General features: G+C 42.2%; 1 protein-coding gene across 6 annotated transcripts in view; it reads right to left on the reverse strand.

Annotated features, from left to right (window-relative positions):
• Positions 1-684: 684 nt before the first annotated feature.
• Positions 685-19,126, reverse strand: part of pde10a (phosphodiesterase 10A) — an 80,732-nt gene continuing 62,290 nt past the window's right edge. For 3 of the 6 annotated variants that reach the window (XM_015944489.3, XM_015944488.3, XM_070542351.1), the window contains exons 3-22: positions 16,431-16,459; positions 14,916-15,039; positions 11,708-11,757; positions 11,485-11,625; positions 11,218-11,373; positions 9,686-9,736; positions 9,145-9,203; positions 8,863-8,914; positions 8,431-8,573; positions 7,421-7,513; positions 7,100-7,286; positions 6,284-6,426; positions 6,068-6,151; positions 5,832-5,982; positions 5,595-5,750; positions 3,944-4,116; positions 3,738-3,849; positions 3,451-3,531; positions 2,431-2,519; positions 685-1,007 (exon numbers count right to left, since the gene is read on the reverse strand). In XM_015944489.3, coding sequence (XP_015799975.3) covers positions 908-1,007; positions 2,431-2,519; positions 3,451-3,531; positions 3,738-3,849; positions 3,944-4,116; positions 5,595-5,750; positions 5,832-5,982; positions 6,068-6,151; positions 6,284-6,426; positions 7,100-7,286; positions 7,421-7,513; positions 8,431-8,573; positions 8,863-8,914; positions 9,145-9,203; positions 9,686-9,736; positions 11,218-11,373; positions 11,485-11,625; positions 11,708-11,757; positions 14,916-15,039; positions 16,431-16,459 — 2,174 coding nt within the window. In that variant the 3' untranslated portion in view covers positions 685-907. Of the gene's footprint in view, positions 1,008-1,638; positions 1,935-2,430; positions 2,520-3,450; positions 3,532-3,737; positions 3,850-3,943; positions 4,117-5,594; positions 5,751-5,831; positions 5,983-6,067; positions 6,152-6,283; positions 6,427-7,099; positions 7,287-7,420; positions 7,514-8,430; positions 8,574-8,862; positions 8,915-9,144; positions 9,204-9,685; positions 9,737-11,217; positions 11,374-11,484; positions 11,626-11,707; positions 11,758-14,915; positions 15,040-16,430; positions 16,460-19,126 lie in introns of those variants that run through there. The other 3 variants (XM_015944490.3, XM_070542352.1, XM_070542350.1) reach the window with 2 other exon arrangements.

The following is a 19,126-nucleotide window of genomic DNA, read 5'->3' on the forward strand; positions in this document are numbered from 1 at the left end:
TTCATAAAATAGCAACTGCACACCATAAAGGATCATCTCACCAACATGCTGCGTTAGGTATGGCAACACGAGAGGAAATGAAGCACAGAAAACTGGGCTGGATCCTTTTTAAAGAAAGACACGGGTGCAGCAGGTTCCTATGTGCTAGGAGGGGTGCGTGAAGCGCTGGAGGATCCACCTCAGACTTCAAACAGTGTGACTCTCTTGTGACTGTGCTCACAAGCGTTGACATTAACTCCTCATCACAGTTTATCTAGGTTTCTAGATGGATTTCTGCAATCCCCACATAGAATAGGTTGCATGTATTTATTCAAGTACCGCAAAGGACATTTGCTTTTAAAAATAAAGCACATTCTAAAAAGCCCACCTTTTCCATAAAGTGTCACTATGCCGTACATCACCTCTACACATTCCTTCCGTCTCTGGGAATACCTTGCTGAAATAGCGTGTGTCTGATAAGCTTAACACAAAAGGCAAACAGTACCACTTCAAAAGGAGCCTGAACTGAAAACATTAAAATAAATCCACATGTCCAAGCATTTTTAAAGGTTCAGAGTAAGGCCTCTGCAAATACATGACCAAAATGGAATCAGTTAAAATAAAGAAAAAACAAATAAAACTACTGAAATGACACAAGGCCATTCCACCAAATAAACCCCCACGCTGGGAGGATGTAGGGGCTGAAGTCCCTCCCCAAGGAACATCCGTCAGTCTCTGGGACCGGTGAAACCGTCAGTGTAGACACCTCCGTCACCCAGTGAGGTAACTGTGTGTTTTCAAAGTCAAGTCTCTCCGAGCTAGTCTGACTTCCCACTGACACAGGATGTGGTTCGTCCTCTTCCAAGTTCCTGGTCCGTGGCAGGATTCAGTTCGGATTTCTTTGCTGGGCCAGCAGCCCCTTTGGTAGTCAATTATCCACCTTGACAGGGCCTGGATCACAAGGCCGACTGGGCAGGACGTCCTCCACCTCTCCTCGTGCTATCTGCTCCCAATGACTCAGGTTAGCCCTGCAAACATGAAACTCGTGGATGAGACATAAGAACTTTTATGCAATGCAGGGGGAAAGACTTGGTAACACTTTACAACAAGGGTCCCTTTATTAATGTTACTTAACACTTTATTTAATAATGCATTAACAACTGTTTAACCATATTACGTAATGCATTACTAAGCAGACATCCCCCCTGCCTATTGTCCTAACCTTACATTAATAAAGAGACCCTTTGTTTATTAATGCTTAATAATGCACTAAGTAACGTTAATAAAGGGACCCTTATAGTGTAAACACTTTGAAGGAAATGTTCACAGCAAAAACAGAGTTGTGATTCAGAAACTAGGACTCTACGGTTGCAAAAAGTGCCACCCTTTGTTGCCATCCTATTCGATTAGCCAGCCTGATCCAGTTTAAGGGTCTTTAGCAGATCCCAGAACGAGCTGCAGGGCTCCGTGGGGTCTAGGCCCGCTGCCCACTCAGTGCTGGGTGCTGACGTACAGCTGGGGCTTATGTATATTACACCGCTCATTTTGTTTGCATTCCCCGCAGATCAAGGACACATTTTACAAAGCAGCAGAAGGGCAAGCAAATGTGCAATGCAGTCCTGTTTGAAAACCGTCAATAACAGTCGTAAATACGTCCTTTGCACGCCTGTTTAAGTTGAAAGCAGAAACACAGACGCTCTGATGCGTCACCATGAGGAAAACAACAGATTTCTGTTTCAGTCTGATGTTTAATTTTCAAAAGGTTACACAATTATGTTTGTAAAATTTTACATTAACGCAGCAGCAAGTGTGTTTAGCACGTGGAATGCGGGCTTGTACTGCATGATGGGGTCTATTGGGGTCCAAGTTACCTATCTGAGCTTTTATCCCCACACACCACCTCACGGAACCTCCGATCCACATCTGAAAACCTCCTGGCTGTTCGTCGAACCAGACTAAAAACCAAAGGGGACAGGGCCTTTCAGTCTATTGCCCCCAGACTTTGGAACAGTCTGCCTTCAAATCTCCGTCTCTTGAAATCTGTAGAGGTCTTCAAAAAACATCTTAAAACTCACCTTTTCATCCAGGCTTTCCCCCGCTAAATATTCTAAAAGATGGCTTTGTTCTTGTTCACACCTTGACTTTGTTTTTACTCCTGATTGTGGTTACTATTGTTGTCACTGCTATTGTTTTTATGATGTTTTTATTGGTTTGAGGTATTTGCCCTGATTTTACTCATGTTGTACAGCGCTTTGTGATTTATATCTGTGAAAGGCGCTCTATAAATAAACTTTACTTACTTACTTACTATATAGCCTCTAATTTAATTTGATTGGTCAGCTGGCCCAACTGACCTCAGATGTCAAATTTGTGATGGAAAGTGTTGATGTGAACAGTTTTCTCTCTTGGAAACCTAAAAAATATCAGTCAGGTGTAGTTTCTGAAACTTACTTGCAGGCTTTTAAAAGCAGACTGGATGGAGGGAAAAGGTCCGATAGCGTTGTGTAGCATGGAATAGCAACGGAGTTGTAGAATCCCACCTTAAAAATAGAAAATAAACATTTTAGATTCATTGTTGCTCTTTAGAATTTTGACTTATTAATATCTAATGATCATGTATCATTTATAATGGGGGACTGTGTCACATGTTAAATTAATTCATCAACTAAGCGTACATCTGTAATTTAATATTTAATCCTCACCAAATTCATTTTTAAAGATCAGCAAAATATTTGATAAGTTGGTTGCTAAAAGTTTTATTTTAAAGACCAAGTTCACTTGTTTTATCAGCACATTTACAGTACTCGTCAGAATATGAGTCGCTTGTGGGTTGATCTCTATGGGAAGAAGGCTCTGAACACCAGTGTGTGCTTACTAATGCGACTTCAACTTTACACCAGAGAAAACATGACGCACTCCAATAAAGTTCCACTTTTGTCATTTACAGAACAGTTTCATAAAGGTCTGGAGAATCATCAATATGTTGATTTTGAAAGCAAATATAAGACCGGTGTTAGGGCCGTGGACTTTGTCAAATTTTTCTTATGGTTGAATCATGATTTCAGACCTTAATGTGAGCCAAGTGAGGTCTGCAAGGTTCTGTCTGATGTTCTGGCTTCCTTTTGTTCTGGAATTACTTTGGAGCGAGGAACGACGTGTTGGGATCTGTTGTTGTCCGACCTTTTCCGCTGAAGTGATTTCTAAACTCTCCTGGTCTGAGAGCATCTGGTGAATGTGATAATTCCAAATAATGTGGTTCAGCACAGATAACTCATCATTTAACAAGGATGGATTCACTTTTTCTACGTAGAGGCAGGGTGGTTTGGATAGGAAGTGGGGGTGTGACATATGTAGTAGAGGGAGAACTCTGGAACGTGCTTTCCCACCGCTCAAATCGCCCCTATGTTTGAATGAAAAACCAACAAAAGAGGTAAATAAACATAGACACATCAGTTAATGCACAGGTCTTACTTGGCCTTGAGGAACCTCATCCTTCTTGTCTCTGTCCATCATAGGAATTGGCTGAATTCCAATCTTCTTCATCTCATCCCCCTGTGGAGGAAGAAAACAACAAGAACCCTTTTATGTTTGCGTACCCTGACAGACCTCCTGACCACCTGACAGCACTATTTTGGGCAAAATTCAAATAGTGAGACATGCAACGTTGTTAGAAAAGAACACAGGCAAGAAAAGAGGTCTGACTGGAGGCATGATCGTGACACTAAACCAGTTTCAGCTTGAACAGTATCCCACTGTACCTCAGCCCAGAACTCAGCATAGATGTCGTTAGCTATGAGTCGTGTGACTTGCCACCGCTTGGTAACAGAACACAGGTCACATGCTGTCATCATCAGACCAATCACACGGTCCCTAGAGGGGAGCAGAGCCTCGTTATGTCCATGCAGAAATACCCAAAGTGCCATTTAAGCCCTTAAATTAGTCTCGTGTTGCTGCAAGGCCTGACCTGTGCGAGTGGTTGTTCAAGTCCAGCCCCCCCACCGTCAGAAGCTCTGTCAGCTGCTGGTGGTTGTTGAAGTACAGGGCCAGGTCTGTGGCGATGATGGCCTTTCGAATGATCTCCAGCACCTGCTCGTATTCGCTGGAATTCAGGTTGGAGAAAATATTGTGCCCTTCCAGCTATGAAAAACAAAGAGATCAATAAAAAAGCAAAAGCTCCACTTATGAGGCGTTCAGCTCAGCTAGACTGCGACAGGCTGAAATCTGAAGGTGGACTTCAGTCTCCTTCTGCAGATCCTGGACGGGGCAGAAGAGTGTAATTATAAACTTTGTGTGGGCACTGGAAATGAACCTGTTCTGTCCTTATTTTATGGGAGATACTCTAACAGGAAAGAAAGCTGGTTGTTAGACATCGTTCTACAGGGGATCCTTTGGGCCCTGTCATTGGTGGGTTCTCTTTGACTTAAAGCTTTTGAGGGGATTTCTAACGTTACTGCTGACCAAGTATTGCCTAGTAACGTGCGTGGGACAATGCACCTTGTTGCACTTAGGACGGCTTCAACAAGTTCAAGGTGTTAGCTCTAAATTCATAAAAGCACAAAAAATGGGCATCTGTGAAACGATCTAAACAAGTAGTAAATGTTTTTAGTTTTTGAATCCACAAAAAGTGTTTTTAAGAGTGCACAAGCCCCGAGGCAACCTTATTACTGCTAAATTTGAAATTCAGTTTCAGTATCTGCCCATTTTCAAGTCTTAAAGCTTAAAAAAGGTACATTATACATCACATCATGTAAATAAATTGCAAACAGCATGTTATGTCTTTTAGGGTATAGACAAAATTCACCCAAAAATATCGCAATAAATTTACTCATTGATTACAACCGGATATTGACAAAACAGGTGAGAAAAATTGCCCTATTTATTGTTACTAGCAATCCTAATGAGCCACTGGCAGCAGCTTTAACATTTCTTTTGCACTAAGTCCAATTCTAGACTGGCATTGGCAACGCTGCTTCTCTTAGAAATCTACCGTAATATCCACACAATGTGCAGCTACTTTTTTAGATGCTTTGAACACTGCAGCTCAAACGTGTCTCAAATATAGATTTTTACAAGACTCTGCACGAAGGTGACACTGACGACAACAAAAGAGAGACTGAAGTAGTGTGTGACGAAGTAAACCTGTTCAGTTCCAACACCGAAAACTACGACTTTAGTGGTTTTAGTGTGCAGGAGGAAGGTGAATACAGCAATCAATGGCTTTTCCAGGTCGGCTACTGTACCGGTGTTTATTTTTAACCAGCTGTGTTTCTGGCACTGTTTGGAAAAAAGCATTTATTGCACGTATATGTGTTACCGCTATGTTTTTGACTAAAAGTGAAAAAAAATCTCTGTACATTTCTCAACAATATATACAATATATAATATACAATATAGAAAGGTGTGGCATACATTATGTATATTTTCAATACAGTGGGTGCGGCTCAGGTGAGGTCAATAGTCAGGAAATCGCTGTAGTCAGAATCGCTCAAGTGAAATTTTATATTTATTTTGTTGTTCGGTTGTTCAAATTGATCCCTTTTGTTTTTGTGAACACTTTGATTTAGAATTTGTGGATGTGTGAATAAAAACAACAGTGAACCCTAGTTGAGCTCTACCTGCAGGATGGAGACAGTTTGAGAGAAGTGGTGCTGCTCCATGGTGGAGGTGGAGTACAGAGCGGCCAGTGGATGGTCGAACTTCTGCAGGTACGTGTTGCTATAACCCCGGTGATCCAGGTCGTGGCACAAGCAGGCTATCAGCAAACCTTTCTTCTGTAAAACAGGTTGACTGATTTAATTTCTTTATATCTTTCTTTTTAAATAAGATGAAATGAAACAGGCTTCAGGGCAAACCTCTAGCTCCGTGAAGATCCCAGGTGTTTTCTGTAGGATGGCGTACATACAGTGTGCCACCGTCACCGCATGCTTCCAGTTGTGGTAGGGCACACGGCGGTAGTTTTTCCGTACAGACATGGTGAACCTACACAGCTTCTCCAGCTCAAAACTACATTCAAAAATAATATATGAAAAAAAACAATGTTTACATTTCTTTTGCTGACGGGTTTTAACACAACTGCTCTGGACAATACCTGCTCTTTCCACACGAGTTATGAACCATGTAGATGAAAACAGCTGGCCAGATCTCCTCAAAGGGACTGATATCAAACTGGAACCTGGAGAAAACAGGAAGGGACATTGAAGATGTCCTCAAGTCTACGTGAATGTATCCTATGATCAGAGATTTGTGTGTGTGTGTGTGTGGGGGGGGGTGGGGGGGGGTGGGGTGGGGGGGGGGGGGGGCTCACGTTTCTATTTCTTTATAAATGGGTTCAGGGAGGTTGAGCTGGGTAAGGGTCTTCCACTCCTCTGAAGTGCAGATGCTGTGATAGGACAGTTTCTCCATCGTCACTCTGTAGATGCATTCAGAGTGCCGGATCCTGTGGTACATCTGCAGGGATCCGACAGGGGAAATCACAGTCTTTAAGATGTCAAGAGAGAGAGACGCTGAACACTCCTGCGCTGTAAATGCCACAGAAATATTGCACACAATGTCGTTATTAAAACCTTAATACGTCACCGCTGGAATTACTACAATAAAAAAGTTGCCCCCCCCCATCTGTTTTTTTTCTCCTTCCGTTTTCCCCTTAAATAAAGAAAAAATTGGTCCACTATGGTCAAATACAGGCGCCTGGGCCTGCACCTTCCACCTAAATCACAATGAATTAAGGGCTGGCTCAAGTGAGTCTCCCAAGAGACACGAGGCATAAATTTCAGCTGAACATAAATCCTGTCACTGGACAGAGGTAGAGCGCTTGTATTTAAATATTAACATCCCGCATCAGTTTTAAAACCAACGTTGTGACGCTGCTCCTGCGTAAGCGTGTCGCGTCAACTGTGGTTCAGGTCCCGCTGAGAGCTTTGACACACAGACCACACAATGCAAGCTCTGGCAGTTAGCATAATTTATGAAATGAACAGTCACGGATTTTTACTCATTTTTGGGCAAATGTGCAGTCTGAAAAGAAACTGCACTCTGTGTGGTAAATAAATGAAAAATAACCACAAAAAACAAGTCAAGAAAGCTGCAAAAGGGGTAAATGGGGGTCACGTGGTGTACTCACATTTGCACAGTGTAAGGCCAGAGCACAAAAGACAGCAAACATCTTGAAGTTGTTCTCATCTGTTTTAGTGAAGGCACTTCCGCTTAACTTGTTCACCATCTGCACCACACCTATAACGGTCCCCCTGCTCACGATGGGCATGCACAGGATGTTCCGTGTGGTGTAGCCAGTTTTGAGGTCTACCTCTCTGCCGGGGAACACACGGACAACAACGGTGCATCAGTCGGACGTTATGGTAGAAGTGCTGCATGTTTAATCACTATTAGAATGGCTGGTTTAGCATTTTAAAACCATGTTAAAGTCTGCATAGACTCTGTTTACCGGTTGAACCTTGGGTCTGCATAGGCATCTGGGATGTTTAAGACTTCCCCTGTCCGAGCTACTTGGCCAGCTATTCCTTTGTCTATAGAAAATCTACAAAAACACGAGAAAAAAACGGGTAAACAGCATTTCAGTAAAACAACACGTACAGCAGTGATATAAAAGTGATGAAACTCCATGCTAAAGAGGGCATAGACCTGTTATTTCAATAAATCTGCAGTGGTCTCTAGTATAAATGAATGCTTTGTGAGTTGTTATCTGTGGAAACAAAGCTCTGGCGCTGCTGTTTCAGGAACTTCATCCAATCAGGATCAGGAAACAGCAGGATTTTGAGTCTTACTCATTAATATTCATGATCTGTAAGCATCTCGTCTCTGATTGGCTAACAGACATGTGACTCTTTCACCGTTTCCGTTCACTCTTCTTTGTTTCTAATTGCAACATTGATGTGTTTTAACAAAATATGTTGCAACATTTTTTACTTTATTTTGTGTTTTTTATTTTACGTTCCACGTTGATTGATTGTCCACTGCACTATTCTGGGTGTAAAACTTTACCTGGGAACAAACTTCATCTTGATTCGGTTTGTTCTCCACCAACAACACAAGCCTAAATGTGTTCAGCCATGTTGTGAACTTGCTAATTCTAACGGTTAGTTTCTACTGGCAACTTAGCCTTTCCTGGTTGCTAGGCAGGGTGCGTCCATGAAAGCAAAGTTACAGCAGAGCTGGCTTTTTTGACCTGAGGATTTCTCCAAATATTTTCTGGCTAATGCAGGAAATAGGCGTTGAAGAGACTTCTCACGTTCTTGCAGGTGAAAAAGGACAAGTCATGAATGTTTCTCAGTGTACCTCACCTTTAAAGATAACTTTAAATCAGATATTGAATTTTATTTACTTTTATTTTTGAGTAAATAATACAACCCCCCCCCCCTCCAAAAAAAAAAGATAATAAAAAAATTAAACATTTCTCCAGAAGATCACTCATAGATGATGGCAAATTTTACACACCTAATTTCTTTTGTTTTCGTAAAGATGGGCTTGCCTTCGTTCTCTTCCCCTATATCAAATAGGTCAGAGTACAGTTCCTTGTTGCCGTGATCTACCTGGAATAGTGCACATCTGTCTGCATTCACCAGGTTTTTTGCATATATCTGTAAAAAACAAACAAACAAACAAACAAAAAAAAACCAGAATATTTTAGCCCACAAGAAAACATTAAGTGCATGCATACATTGTTTTTAATCTCACTTAAGCACTTTTTGTTTTATATAATTGATGCAAACATTCTTGCACACGCATGGTAAATGTTGCAACCTTCTGATTACGGGGCGAGCACCTACTGTAACTCCTGTGCCACCGTCGCCCCTGCACACACAGTTCCACCCTGTGTTGCACGATGCACAGTATCAAAGACAATGAATGAACATAAACCACACTCACCATGATATGTTCAAGTAGAGAATCTATTGCCACGATGTTATCAAAGTATGTTCTGTGTGAAAAGAGAAAAGGTGTATTGAGATGTTTGACAAAAGGGAAGTTTCGGAGGACGTTTGTACTCAAAGTGGCCTAAAGTTGAGGAAAGCTCGTGTTGCAGGAGCATACAATCGAATCCAAGGCTTTGGATGAAAAATATGCAAAACCTTCTCAGATTTGGGGCTGATTTCGGTTTTGTTTTTTTAAAGTACACTAAGAACATTGTTATTCATTAACAGCTCTTACTTTGACACATCTAGTAGGAAGTCATTGAGCTCAGTCTGTTTGGCAAGGCCTCTGCACACCTAGCAGAGAAATATAGGTCACGATCAGATAGACAGAATCGAATCCCAAGCACATGTAAGCATCCTGCGTGTTCTCCAACCAAACCAGCTCAACAGGGCTTTCTGCTCGTGTTTCTGTAACAACCAAGCATCTGCAGAGCTTCTCCGCTACCTCTGGCTCAGAGGTCCACCTTGGCCTGAGCTGTAGTGGGACATCGTTTCTCTGGGGTCTTATACCATCTTTTCTTAATGCATAATGACATCCCAGGGGAGATGTTTGTTCAGTCTATGCCTCCTTTGATTGGACGGTGCAAAGACAACCCAGCTCTTGTACACAGTGGATTTACACCAGCGCAGAACCAGAAGAAACAAAGTCATCCAAGAACATAATAAATGGTACCGTTAGAGTACAGCTTGTCTCTGGTGGAGCACCGCAGCACATTATTCCAGTTAAAAAAGGACAGTTTCAATATCAGATCAGGACTTTGTGAGCGTTTGCTCACCTGTACTTGATGAATGGCAACAGAAGCCCATGCTAAGTTTGCTGTTGCAACCTAGAAAAAAACAAAACAACTAGATTTTAGAAAGAAGTCCCAAAATAGACCCATAACTATCACTTTTAATGGCTTCCTTATAGAACATATATGGGTCATACGGTTTATAAAAACATGTTCATGAAGTTTTTGCATTAAATCTTTCTCACATAAAGCAATCTTAGCTGTTTTATACACGACAGTTTCAGTACCTTCCAGAATGAGTAATTTCAGGGCTGGTCCCCCCCCCCCCCCACCCCCCCCCCCACCCCCACCCCCCCCCCCACCCCCCTCCGCTCAGGCTGCTATAAGCTGAGAAGCTCTAATATCTGAGAGGGACTTGGATTAGAGTCACTGCTCCTCTAACATTGACAAATAAAAGGTGGATTTATATAAATTTCCCCATTTGTGACATCACAAACGTGGACTTTTTAAAACAGCTCATCTTAGGCACATAATTGTTCCAAGTTAGATCCATTAAATTAAGAAAGAAAAAAACTAATTTAATGTCAGGATTTGTTTGCTGGTTTAATGTTTTATAGCTGTACTCGGCAAAAACTAAACAGCATTCAGTAAATGTTCAGATTCACAAACATGTACATTAGAAAAATTACAGGACATGGTAAAATGAAGTTTTATTTGATAGAAGCCCAAGCATCTTAAAGAGCAAGTCACCCCCAAATCAACTTTTTTTGGCTGATAAACTATATAAACGAGTGTCTAATCGTGCTGCAGACACGTGTAGTCAATTATTTGGCACTTCAGTGCATCGTAGTTAAAATTTAAATATTCTATCTAAAACTGTCAGTGTTGTGCCGTCGTCGGGTAAAAACTCTGCACTGTATTTGAATTTAAATCTGCCTCCGCTATTGGCTAAGAGGTATGCTATGATGTAAACTGGGACATTATGATGTCACAATGCTGTCGTGAGTCTGTGTGTGTGTGTTTGTTAGCAGCTCCGCCCTCTCGGTCTGCCTGGCAACAGCATTTGTTGCATTTTTCAAACATGAAGTGGGAGTGGAGTTAGACTCTGGTAGGGGGTGACTTGCTCTTTAAATTTGCTGTTAAATTTCAAAAGTTCTTTGCATGATGTTATGTTTTAATTCACTGCACAGGCCTTCTATAGTGCATCATAACAAAAACAAATATGAAACAGTTTTGATAATAAACTGATTCCCACAACGCTTCAAATCGATCGTGCACAATTCAGATTATAGACAAGTGAATATCTGTGAGCCTTAAATCAGTTTCCCAGACTTGGATTCATTTTACTTGATCAACACAAAAAAATTCTACGGTTTCAATGGGAAAGCATTTAAGCAGCATTCACTTCTCACAACAAATGACTAATCTGGGAATATATCTGCTCTCACCGACACGTACATTTATGTTTTTTTAAGAACTTCACGGCATTCGGTGCTGCAAAACTAAAGCTCGTTCAAGAATGTTTCATGTGTTTTATGGGAAAGTGCAACTGGTGTGTCTTGTGCCATCAGACTGACCTCCTGGTGACTGAGGTTGAAGGGCTCTTTGCCCCAATGTCGACGCAGCTCCAGGATGGCTATGAGGTCCCCGATGGCAGTGAGGATGGGGAGGCACAGGACAGAGTGAACATGGATCCCTGAGTCCTGCCCTGTGCCGTCGGGAAATCGCTCGTCCTGCAAACACAGACTCCTGTTTGGGTTTTTACCTTACTAAGCCGCACAGGAGCTTAAAAAATACGAGTTCAGCAACACAGCTTTGTAATGGTTTCAAGAAAGCAGCAATACCCCCTTGATGTCCTCCACTAGCAGTGTTTTGCGAGTTTTGGCAACATAAGCGGCGATGGTTGTCCCAAATGCAACTGGGCCAGAGGGGATGAGGTTTGGATGGCCATCCTTAGGCCCCGTGGGAGTGAATAAACACAAACTCTGTTGAGAAGAAAAGACCAACATAAAAAGAGAAACAAAGATGGAAGACACCACCTTGGTGTGTTTATTCACTTCTACTCACATTGTTGCATTCTCCCAGGAAGTAAAGTGCAAAACTATCAGCTTTTGTTGCTGTTGTGGCAAAAAGACAAAGAGGTCACAGGAGAAGTGTTTTAGCAGTTATGCCAACAATAAAAGTCAAAAAGTAAATCACTCAGATGATTTAATAATCTAATAATAGAAACCCAAATAAGGAGGATACTCTGACCAAAGCTTTGGTTCAGCTCCCTCCCAGTCCTCCCTCCCAGTCCCACTTCACACTCCTATATAGGTCATGTTATCATACAATGTGACAACAGATGGGCTTCTGGTGCATACAATACACAAATTATCCCAGAAGCTAATGAGCGGTGTTGTTTGGGTGAAGCGGTATAGTTTTGTTTGAGTTCCATTCTGATACAACTGCAAAGCACAGAATGGAAGGTTTTGGCACATTTCCATCACTGACTTTGGTTTTCATGTTAATTTACAGTGAAATCTAAGAAACTTAGAGAAAAGTAACCATTAGACTTAATTAATAATTGAATAAAAACACAAATAAAAGCCTTAATTTATTTGAACACATTTGCCAACGTTTGTTTCAACCCTAATCCATGTTCTTGAGCTTCATGGTAACGACTGATAGAGGATTTGTGAATTGGAGATGCTGAAATGGGTTTCCCTCACAAGGTGGCCGGATGCAGCCTTAGGCTAGCACATCCGGAGGGGACTCTCAGTAGAGCTGTTGCGCCACCATGTCAAGCCGAGCCAGCTGAGCTGGTTTGAGCATTTGGTCAGGAGGTCTCTTGGGATAGGTGTTTTGAGAATGTTCTGCGGGCCCTACAGGTTGACCCAGGAAACGCTGGAGGAATTCTCTGGGCTGGGAACACCTCAGAGTCCCAACAGAGGAGCTGGTAGTTTGGGCTTTGTTCTAAAGCTGCTGAACCATTTTCCCACCACCTTTCACACCAGACTTTAAAAGTTCTTACATTGAGAAATGGAGTTAAAAGCTATGTTTGGTCAAATAAAATGCAGAACCGTATGTGATACTGCAAGATCTTAAGTGAATGACTTGTGTGGAAAAACTGAATTTTAGCTCAATAGCTTCAAAACTGAAAGCGTTTGACAGTTTTCTGTTTGTCAATGTGGCTACAGCCAATTGGATTGGATCGGGAGGTAGTGGATGCACATCCAGTGGTAACCTTTTGATTGACTGAGCCTTTATTTTGGTTGTCACGTTAACAGAAAAGAGTTTCAAACAACAAAAGATACATCATGATATCATGAATTACAAATCTAATGCATGCCAAGCCTGTAGGGGGCAGTAGTTCCTTAAATCTTTGCATCTTTTTCAAAAACCATTCCTTGGATGCAGGTGGTGGGCAAAAAATACGTCCTTGACGTAGTTTTCCGCCCGAGGTCTTCTACATCGAGAAGTTGTAAAAGCAAGCGAGTGGAAACGTGGGTTGCAAAAGTGACGTCAGACGTTTTTGTAGTGGGCAGTGATGCTACAACACCTAAAACCCTGGTTTTATGTTTATTTTTCTGGCAGATGCTTTTGTCCAAAGCGATGTACAATTGTGAATCAATAGGGCATGTTGTGATCTGTGGGAGAAACCGGAGGAAACCCCTGCATGCATGAGGAGAACATGCAACTCCATGCCGAAAGGCTGTGGTTCTTAACATCCACGAGAAAATGTATTTATTTATTTCATTTATTTAACCGTTATTTAATCAGATGAGTCAATTGAGAACTCATTCTCACTTACGACGACCTGCCCACAACGGAAAATGTGCGAATCTCCACTTTGGTCAGAACTTTTGAAAGAATCGCTTTTGTTGATCTATATAGTCACTTTTGTGGATGACTGGCCAAACTGTAGAAAATACATTCATTTTGTGGGATACCCGGCTACGTGTGTAGGGTCTAGACCATAAAACAATGCCACTGATTTGCCGCAAAGCTGAGGCAGCATCAGGGAGCCTTTGGCTGTTCATAAGTGGCGGTAAGATGGAGCGATCGTGTGCTTTTACGTGATGGAGGTATAAAGGGCATGTGGGGTATCTGCCCTGTCACGGACTTCCTTTTAGCTTTGGCATAACTTGCTTGTTATTGCGATTGAAGCACGCTCCTTAAGTTTTATTGATGAGCAATAGGTGTACTGTATGTCCCACACAGTCCCCCGTGAACTGGCTGGTGATCTGAGCTTCAGCTCTACGGAGAGAAGCTCCCGGAGCTCCGCATCGACATCTCAGCTGATTCTGTTCACAGAAGCAAAATTTATGCCCATCTTTACCTTCATTTTTAATATAGTTGCAGGTGCCGTGCCAGTGAAGTTACCCCTGCCAGAATTTGTTTCCCCTGCGTCGGGCGCCAGCGTTACGTTGGTTTGAGTTCCCCCTCTCACTAAAAAATAAGCCCCACCCTGACGCCTACTCTAACCATAACCACTCAGTCACCAGAAATGTATGTTTTGCACAATTATAATTTATAAAAGTACTCTGCGTGGGCTAATTTTGATGTTTGTTATGGGGTTATGGTTCGGGTAAGGGTTAGTACACGCACTTTTTGGCTGGTTGCAGCCGAAACAGATTTTGAGGGGTTAACTCAAACTGACACGCCGGCACGCGCTCCCGACACAGGGGAAACAAATCTACTGGTAGGGAAAACAAATTCTGGCGGGGATAACTACGTTGGCACAACACCAGCTTGAGCTTGGTGGTAATTGCGCATGTGATCATGGCATGTCAAGCGTTGCAGTAATATCACTACCAAGCTTCGCGGCATGAAAGTGGCGAAATAGCTGCATCACCATGCTGCTACGATGCTTTCATAAGACAGGCCATGGCATAATTACGCTGATATGCCGGCATGGTGTGTCTTCTGAAAACATCTTTAGTGTCTTTTATGCTGAATAAGGACCTGTGACCTTCTGAAACAAACGGCTGTTCTTTAGCTGAATCAGCGTGTGGGTCTTATTAGGCAGCTTCTACAACAAGAACAGCAAACTCAGTTTTAAATGTAAAGATGTTTTCTGACTGTTTTTAAACCACTGAACATCCTCCTCCTTTTCAAAACTTCTGCTGTGGTATTCAGAGAATTTGACCCCAAGCTCATTTTGGGAGATGTTCATCCAGGCATCCGTCATAAACAAGCTGATGTTTCAGGGTTTTACTCTTCCTAAATGTTTCTGTTTTTGGATACAATTATTACGACTGATAAAAATGTAGAACTCTTTGCTCACTTTTACCTGTTTTGATGATGTTGGACAGCTCATAGAGCAAGAATTTGTTGTCTCCTCCAGTGTCGAGGCGCTGCTCCATGTAGCTGTTCAGTTCATACACCACACCCTGCATGTTTGTGTCCTGGTACTGCTGGACACAAGACACACGGATATTGCAACTCAGTACAACAACTTTCATAATTTAGCAGGACTAATACTGTAGTGTTTAATGTAGAAAACTGACCCTAGTTCAGCCAAATGTTTGTGTGTATATGGGGGTGGGGGGTGGGGGGGGGGTGCTCAAAAGTTCTGCTCCGTAAATCACAAACCTTCTGCCTTTTTTACAAGACCAGTGAGGCGTCTATTTCTGCGACTACATTAAGGGTGAGGACAGGACGGCAGGGAGAGCGGTGCACTAGAAAGCATCCCCCAACGGGACGCCTTCTGCCCTCCCACATCCTGTTTGCACAGACGTATGGATGACGCACTGAGGGGCTGAGGGAACCTCATTTATTTTCTTGTGTGTTTGTGAGTGTAAGACCAAGGCGCTGCTGCGAGAGCTGAAGAACAGCTTCCCCCAATGTGAATGACAAAGGCGTGCACCTACTATGTGTGAAAAAGTGTGTGTGTGTGTGTGTGTGGGGGGGGGGGGGGGGGTCTTTAGGTCAAACAACTGTATTCAATGAAGCTAGTTTTTTAATGTTAAATAAAAATTGATAGTAGTTTTTTATATATTTAACACTTTAAGCTATTGCCTTCAAAGTGATTGTTGAGCCATAAACTTGAGCGCCGTGACATGGGACAGCATTCTGTAGCCCTCTGCTGACTAGAAACTGCGCTTAACAGTTTTTGTTGTTCCGGTACTAACACTAGTGGAAGGCCTCTCACTGCTTTACGGCAACAGCTATGTGCTGTGCCGGTAGCTCATATAACGGCTAGCAGTTAGCTTCATCAGCTCACTGACCGTCAGTAAAAAACACAAGTAAAAGAATTTAGCTTTTTTGTTGCCATCATGATCGAGTCTGGAAGTAAATGTAAGAGTAATGTCTTTGAAGGTGTAGCAAAGAGCTTAAACCAGAGTGAACACTAGCAGGGCCTACTTTCTTTTGATGGAGCTATAGGAGGCTACAGAATCACAAACTGATGGTGACCTGGCTTTGTTGCTACTTGCTGCTGGAATTAAGAATATTGTTTGTCCAACAGTGTAGATCTTTAAACTTTGTGGCTTATTTAGCATCACTTGGCTCGTGTTAGCATTAGCTCGTTGTTAGCGCTAGCTACTACAGCCTGCGACAGTGTTGTTTGTTGTAATTCTGCTTTCAACCACTAGAGAAGCGGGGAACTTGTTTGGTGTTGCTTTAACTTGTGCATAAAATTGACTTAATTAAATATGTTTTTGTATTTAAAAAAACTGTAAAGCTCTATGTTGTGGTAAATGTGTTAAACTTTATTTTCATTATTATGTGTCAACAAGGATTTGTATGCACTGTTAAAATCCCTTTTGTCTAGCTAGCAGCTTTTAAAAATTAAGAAAAAAATTACCCTGCTGACTTCTTTTGCTGATGTGTCGTCTGTAACGAGAAGGGAAAAAAGCGTTAACATCTTGAATCATGAGAAATGCTGCTTTAGGATCAAGTTGCATGCAAACTTTTAGCCCTACCACATCCTTTTTACGTCACACAGTTCTGCAGGAGACTCGGCAATTTTTAGTCATGTAGCTACTCAAAAAGCAAACCAAGAAAATACAAATCTCCTCACAGCACTGACAGATCCTCACCATTACAAATAAAGCAGTTGTGCAGCAATAAATTACATTTTAAATACACTCTATTTGTTTAAATGTTGGTGCAGAATTAGCAAAGGAAGTGAAGTCAAACACCCGTTTGTGCAACCTCTAATGGAGCTCAGCCAAGGAGTCAAGTCCAACCGTTTCTATTAAATGTAATAAAATGGAATTGTTTTAGGATAATAAAGGTTCTGATTGTCTGAATTTAAAAAAGTGGAACAGGAACTGCATTACTCAATTGGTGGGTACTTCTCAGCAGAGTGACAGAGACAGAAAACCACAAGCTGCAAATGAGCAGAACCATATGCTCTTTACAAAAACAGTAAAAAAGCATGGAGGTAGTAATGCATAACAACAAATAGCATTCAGCGTGAAGCTGTTCCACGCAGAAGGACATTCAACGAAATTCTGTTGAATTAAAAACAGAACTAAAGTACATAAGGTAGCGCGACTCATGTTGCGAATGACCGCAGTCACCAATTCTTGTTATGTGTCTTACCCACGTATGTCTGATCTTTGAATTGTGTGTGCTGAAACTGAATTTCATTTCTCTGTATGTCCTGCACATGTGGAGAATATGACAATAAATGACTCTTGACTCTTGACTCTCTTGACTCTTGACATTTATTTTAACTGAAAGCACAAAACTTTGTGGCTTCGAGTGCAAATTACTGTTGTGTTAGGATGTCGATACTTAAAAAGATGAAAAAAAAAATACTTTGGCTAATAGTTCCTGGACTTGGACATGGCTCTCCGTGGGTCAGCTGCAACTCCTCCAGCCTCCTTTTGGATCACTTTTCTAGGTGACAAAGCTGCTGAACCTCTAGCAGATTTCAGAAACTCCTTCAAAGCAAACCTCTCAGAACATGTGAGGGAAGATATGACACCCAGCCACATTGTTTGTTGTTTTAAAGGTTCCTCCAGTACGCTACGAGTCTCCTAACTTAGCAATAAGACCTATTTCAGAGCAAACCCCTGGCCAGGCATGACGTCAATCAGAGGGCAGAAAGCCGCTCTTGAAAAAGACCTCAAAACATTTTCATGAAAGGGATGTTTTTTTTTTTCTTCAGGCAACCTTTTTCTGACTTCTCCAGGCCTAGAAAGCTCTGACACGAATGCTGTGGAAGGATAAATCCGACCTGACTTGTGGTTTAAATAAAAAGTTGTTTGACTTTGTTAAAGCAGCTCGGCATCATAAATTCCAACCCATATTGTAGGATTACGAATGAACTATATGTTACTGGGAAACAACACAGATACAAATTTCAACTTTAATAGCTGTAAATGTAATTCACTTCTAAGTGCCTAACTTGTGTGCAGAGTGACGTAAGATGGTGTAAGTACACCCCATGTGAAAGGGGGCTGAGCAAATAAACCTAATTTGACCACAACGATTAAAAAAACACTGCAACAACATACCAGGAAACGTAAAACCTACCACTTTGTTGGGCTCCACACACTCCAGATTATTTAAAATAAATGTACAGGGCTCTGACATTCATGTAAAGCTGCCTGGTTAACCTCAAGACATGAGCAGCCAGGATCCCCCAGGCCCACCTCCCCCCCCAGATGAACAAAGTTCACCAGTGGTTGAAGAGGGGGATGAGGATTGGTCAAGACCAACAATTCATGCAAACTTGGCAACACAAACTACTAAAAATGAGAGATGCAGGCAAGTAAAGATGTTCAAAATTCAACACCTTCTCACACCCAAAGCGTCAAAACATGACGCGTGTGACCAAGCCTGAGTATATGACGATTCGGGACGCCCCAGCGCGTCAGGAGACGACGATCAGGGACACGCTGATGACGCACCGTCCCAGAGCGTCGGTATCCGACGCCGGTGGTGAGACGGACATTAGAACGACTTGTGAACTACTTAAACTTCCCCTCACCCCAATCCTAACCTTAAGGTCACAGTTACTGACCTTAAGGTTAGGATTGGGGTGAGGGGAAGGTTAAATAGTCTAATAATGTCCGTGTGACCGCCGGCGTCAAACACTGACGCCAGCAGAGCCACGTGTCCCAATGCGTCCCTGATCGTCGTCTCCTGACGCGCTGGGGCGTCCCGAATCGAGGCTTGGTCACACACGTCATATTTTGACGCTTTGGGTGTGAGAATGTGTTGCAAAATTTGGTCTTTAAAAAACAAACAAACAACTTAAGTCTATTTCATGTTGCGCACAAATAAATTATTTTGCAAGACACATCGTCACTGAGGAACCCTGTACCCTGAAAACAAAGATACCAAATGTCCTTTAAATCTGATCTGTTGGGCAGAACCATGTTTCTTTGGACCAGTTCCAGTAGATTTCTTTTAGCATGCATGCAGCATCACCGTATGTTTAGCTGCTGCAGACCCAGTGTGGCAGATAAAATCCCAACGTATCCCTTCTTTCTGTAAGAAAACATCTTTTTAGCAACAATGACATCGGGACCGCTTTGAGAAGAG

Source organism: Nothobranchius furzeri, chromosome 12 (genome assembly GCF_043380555.1).
Source record: "Nothobranchius furzeri strain GRZ-AD chromosome 12, NfurGRZ-RIMD1, whole genome shotgun sequence".
Lineage (NCBI taxonomy): Eukaryota > Metazoa > Chordata > Actinopteri > Cyprinodontiformes > Nothobranchiidae > Nothobranchius > Nothobranchius furzeri.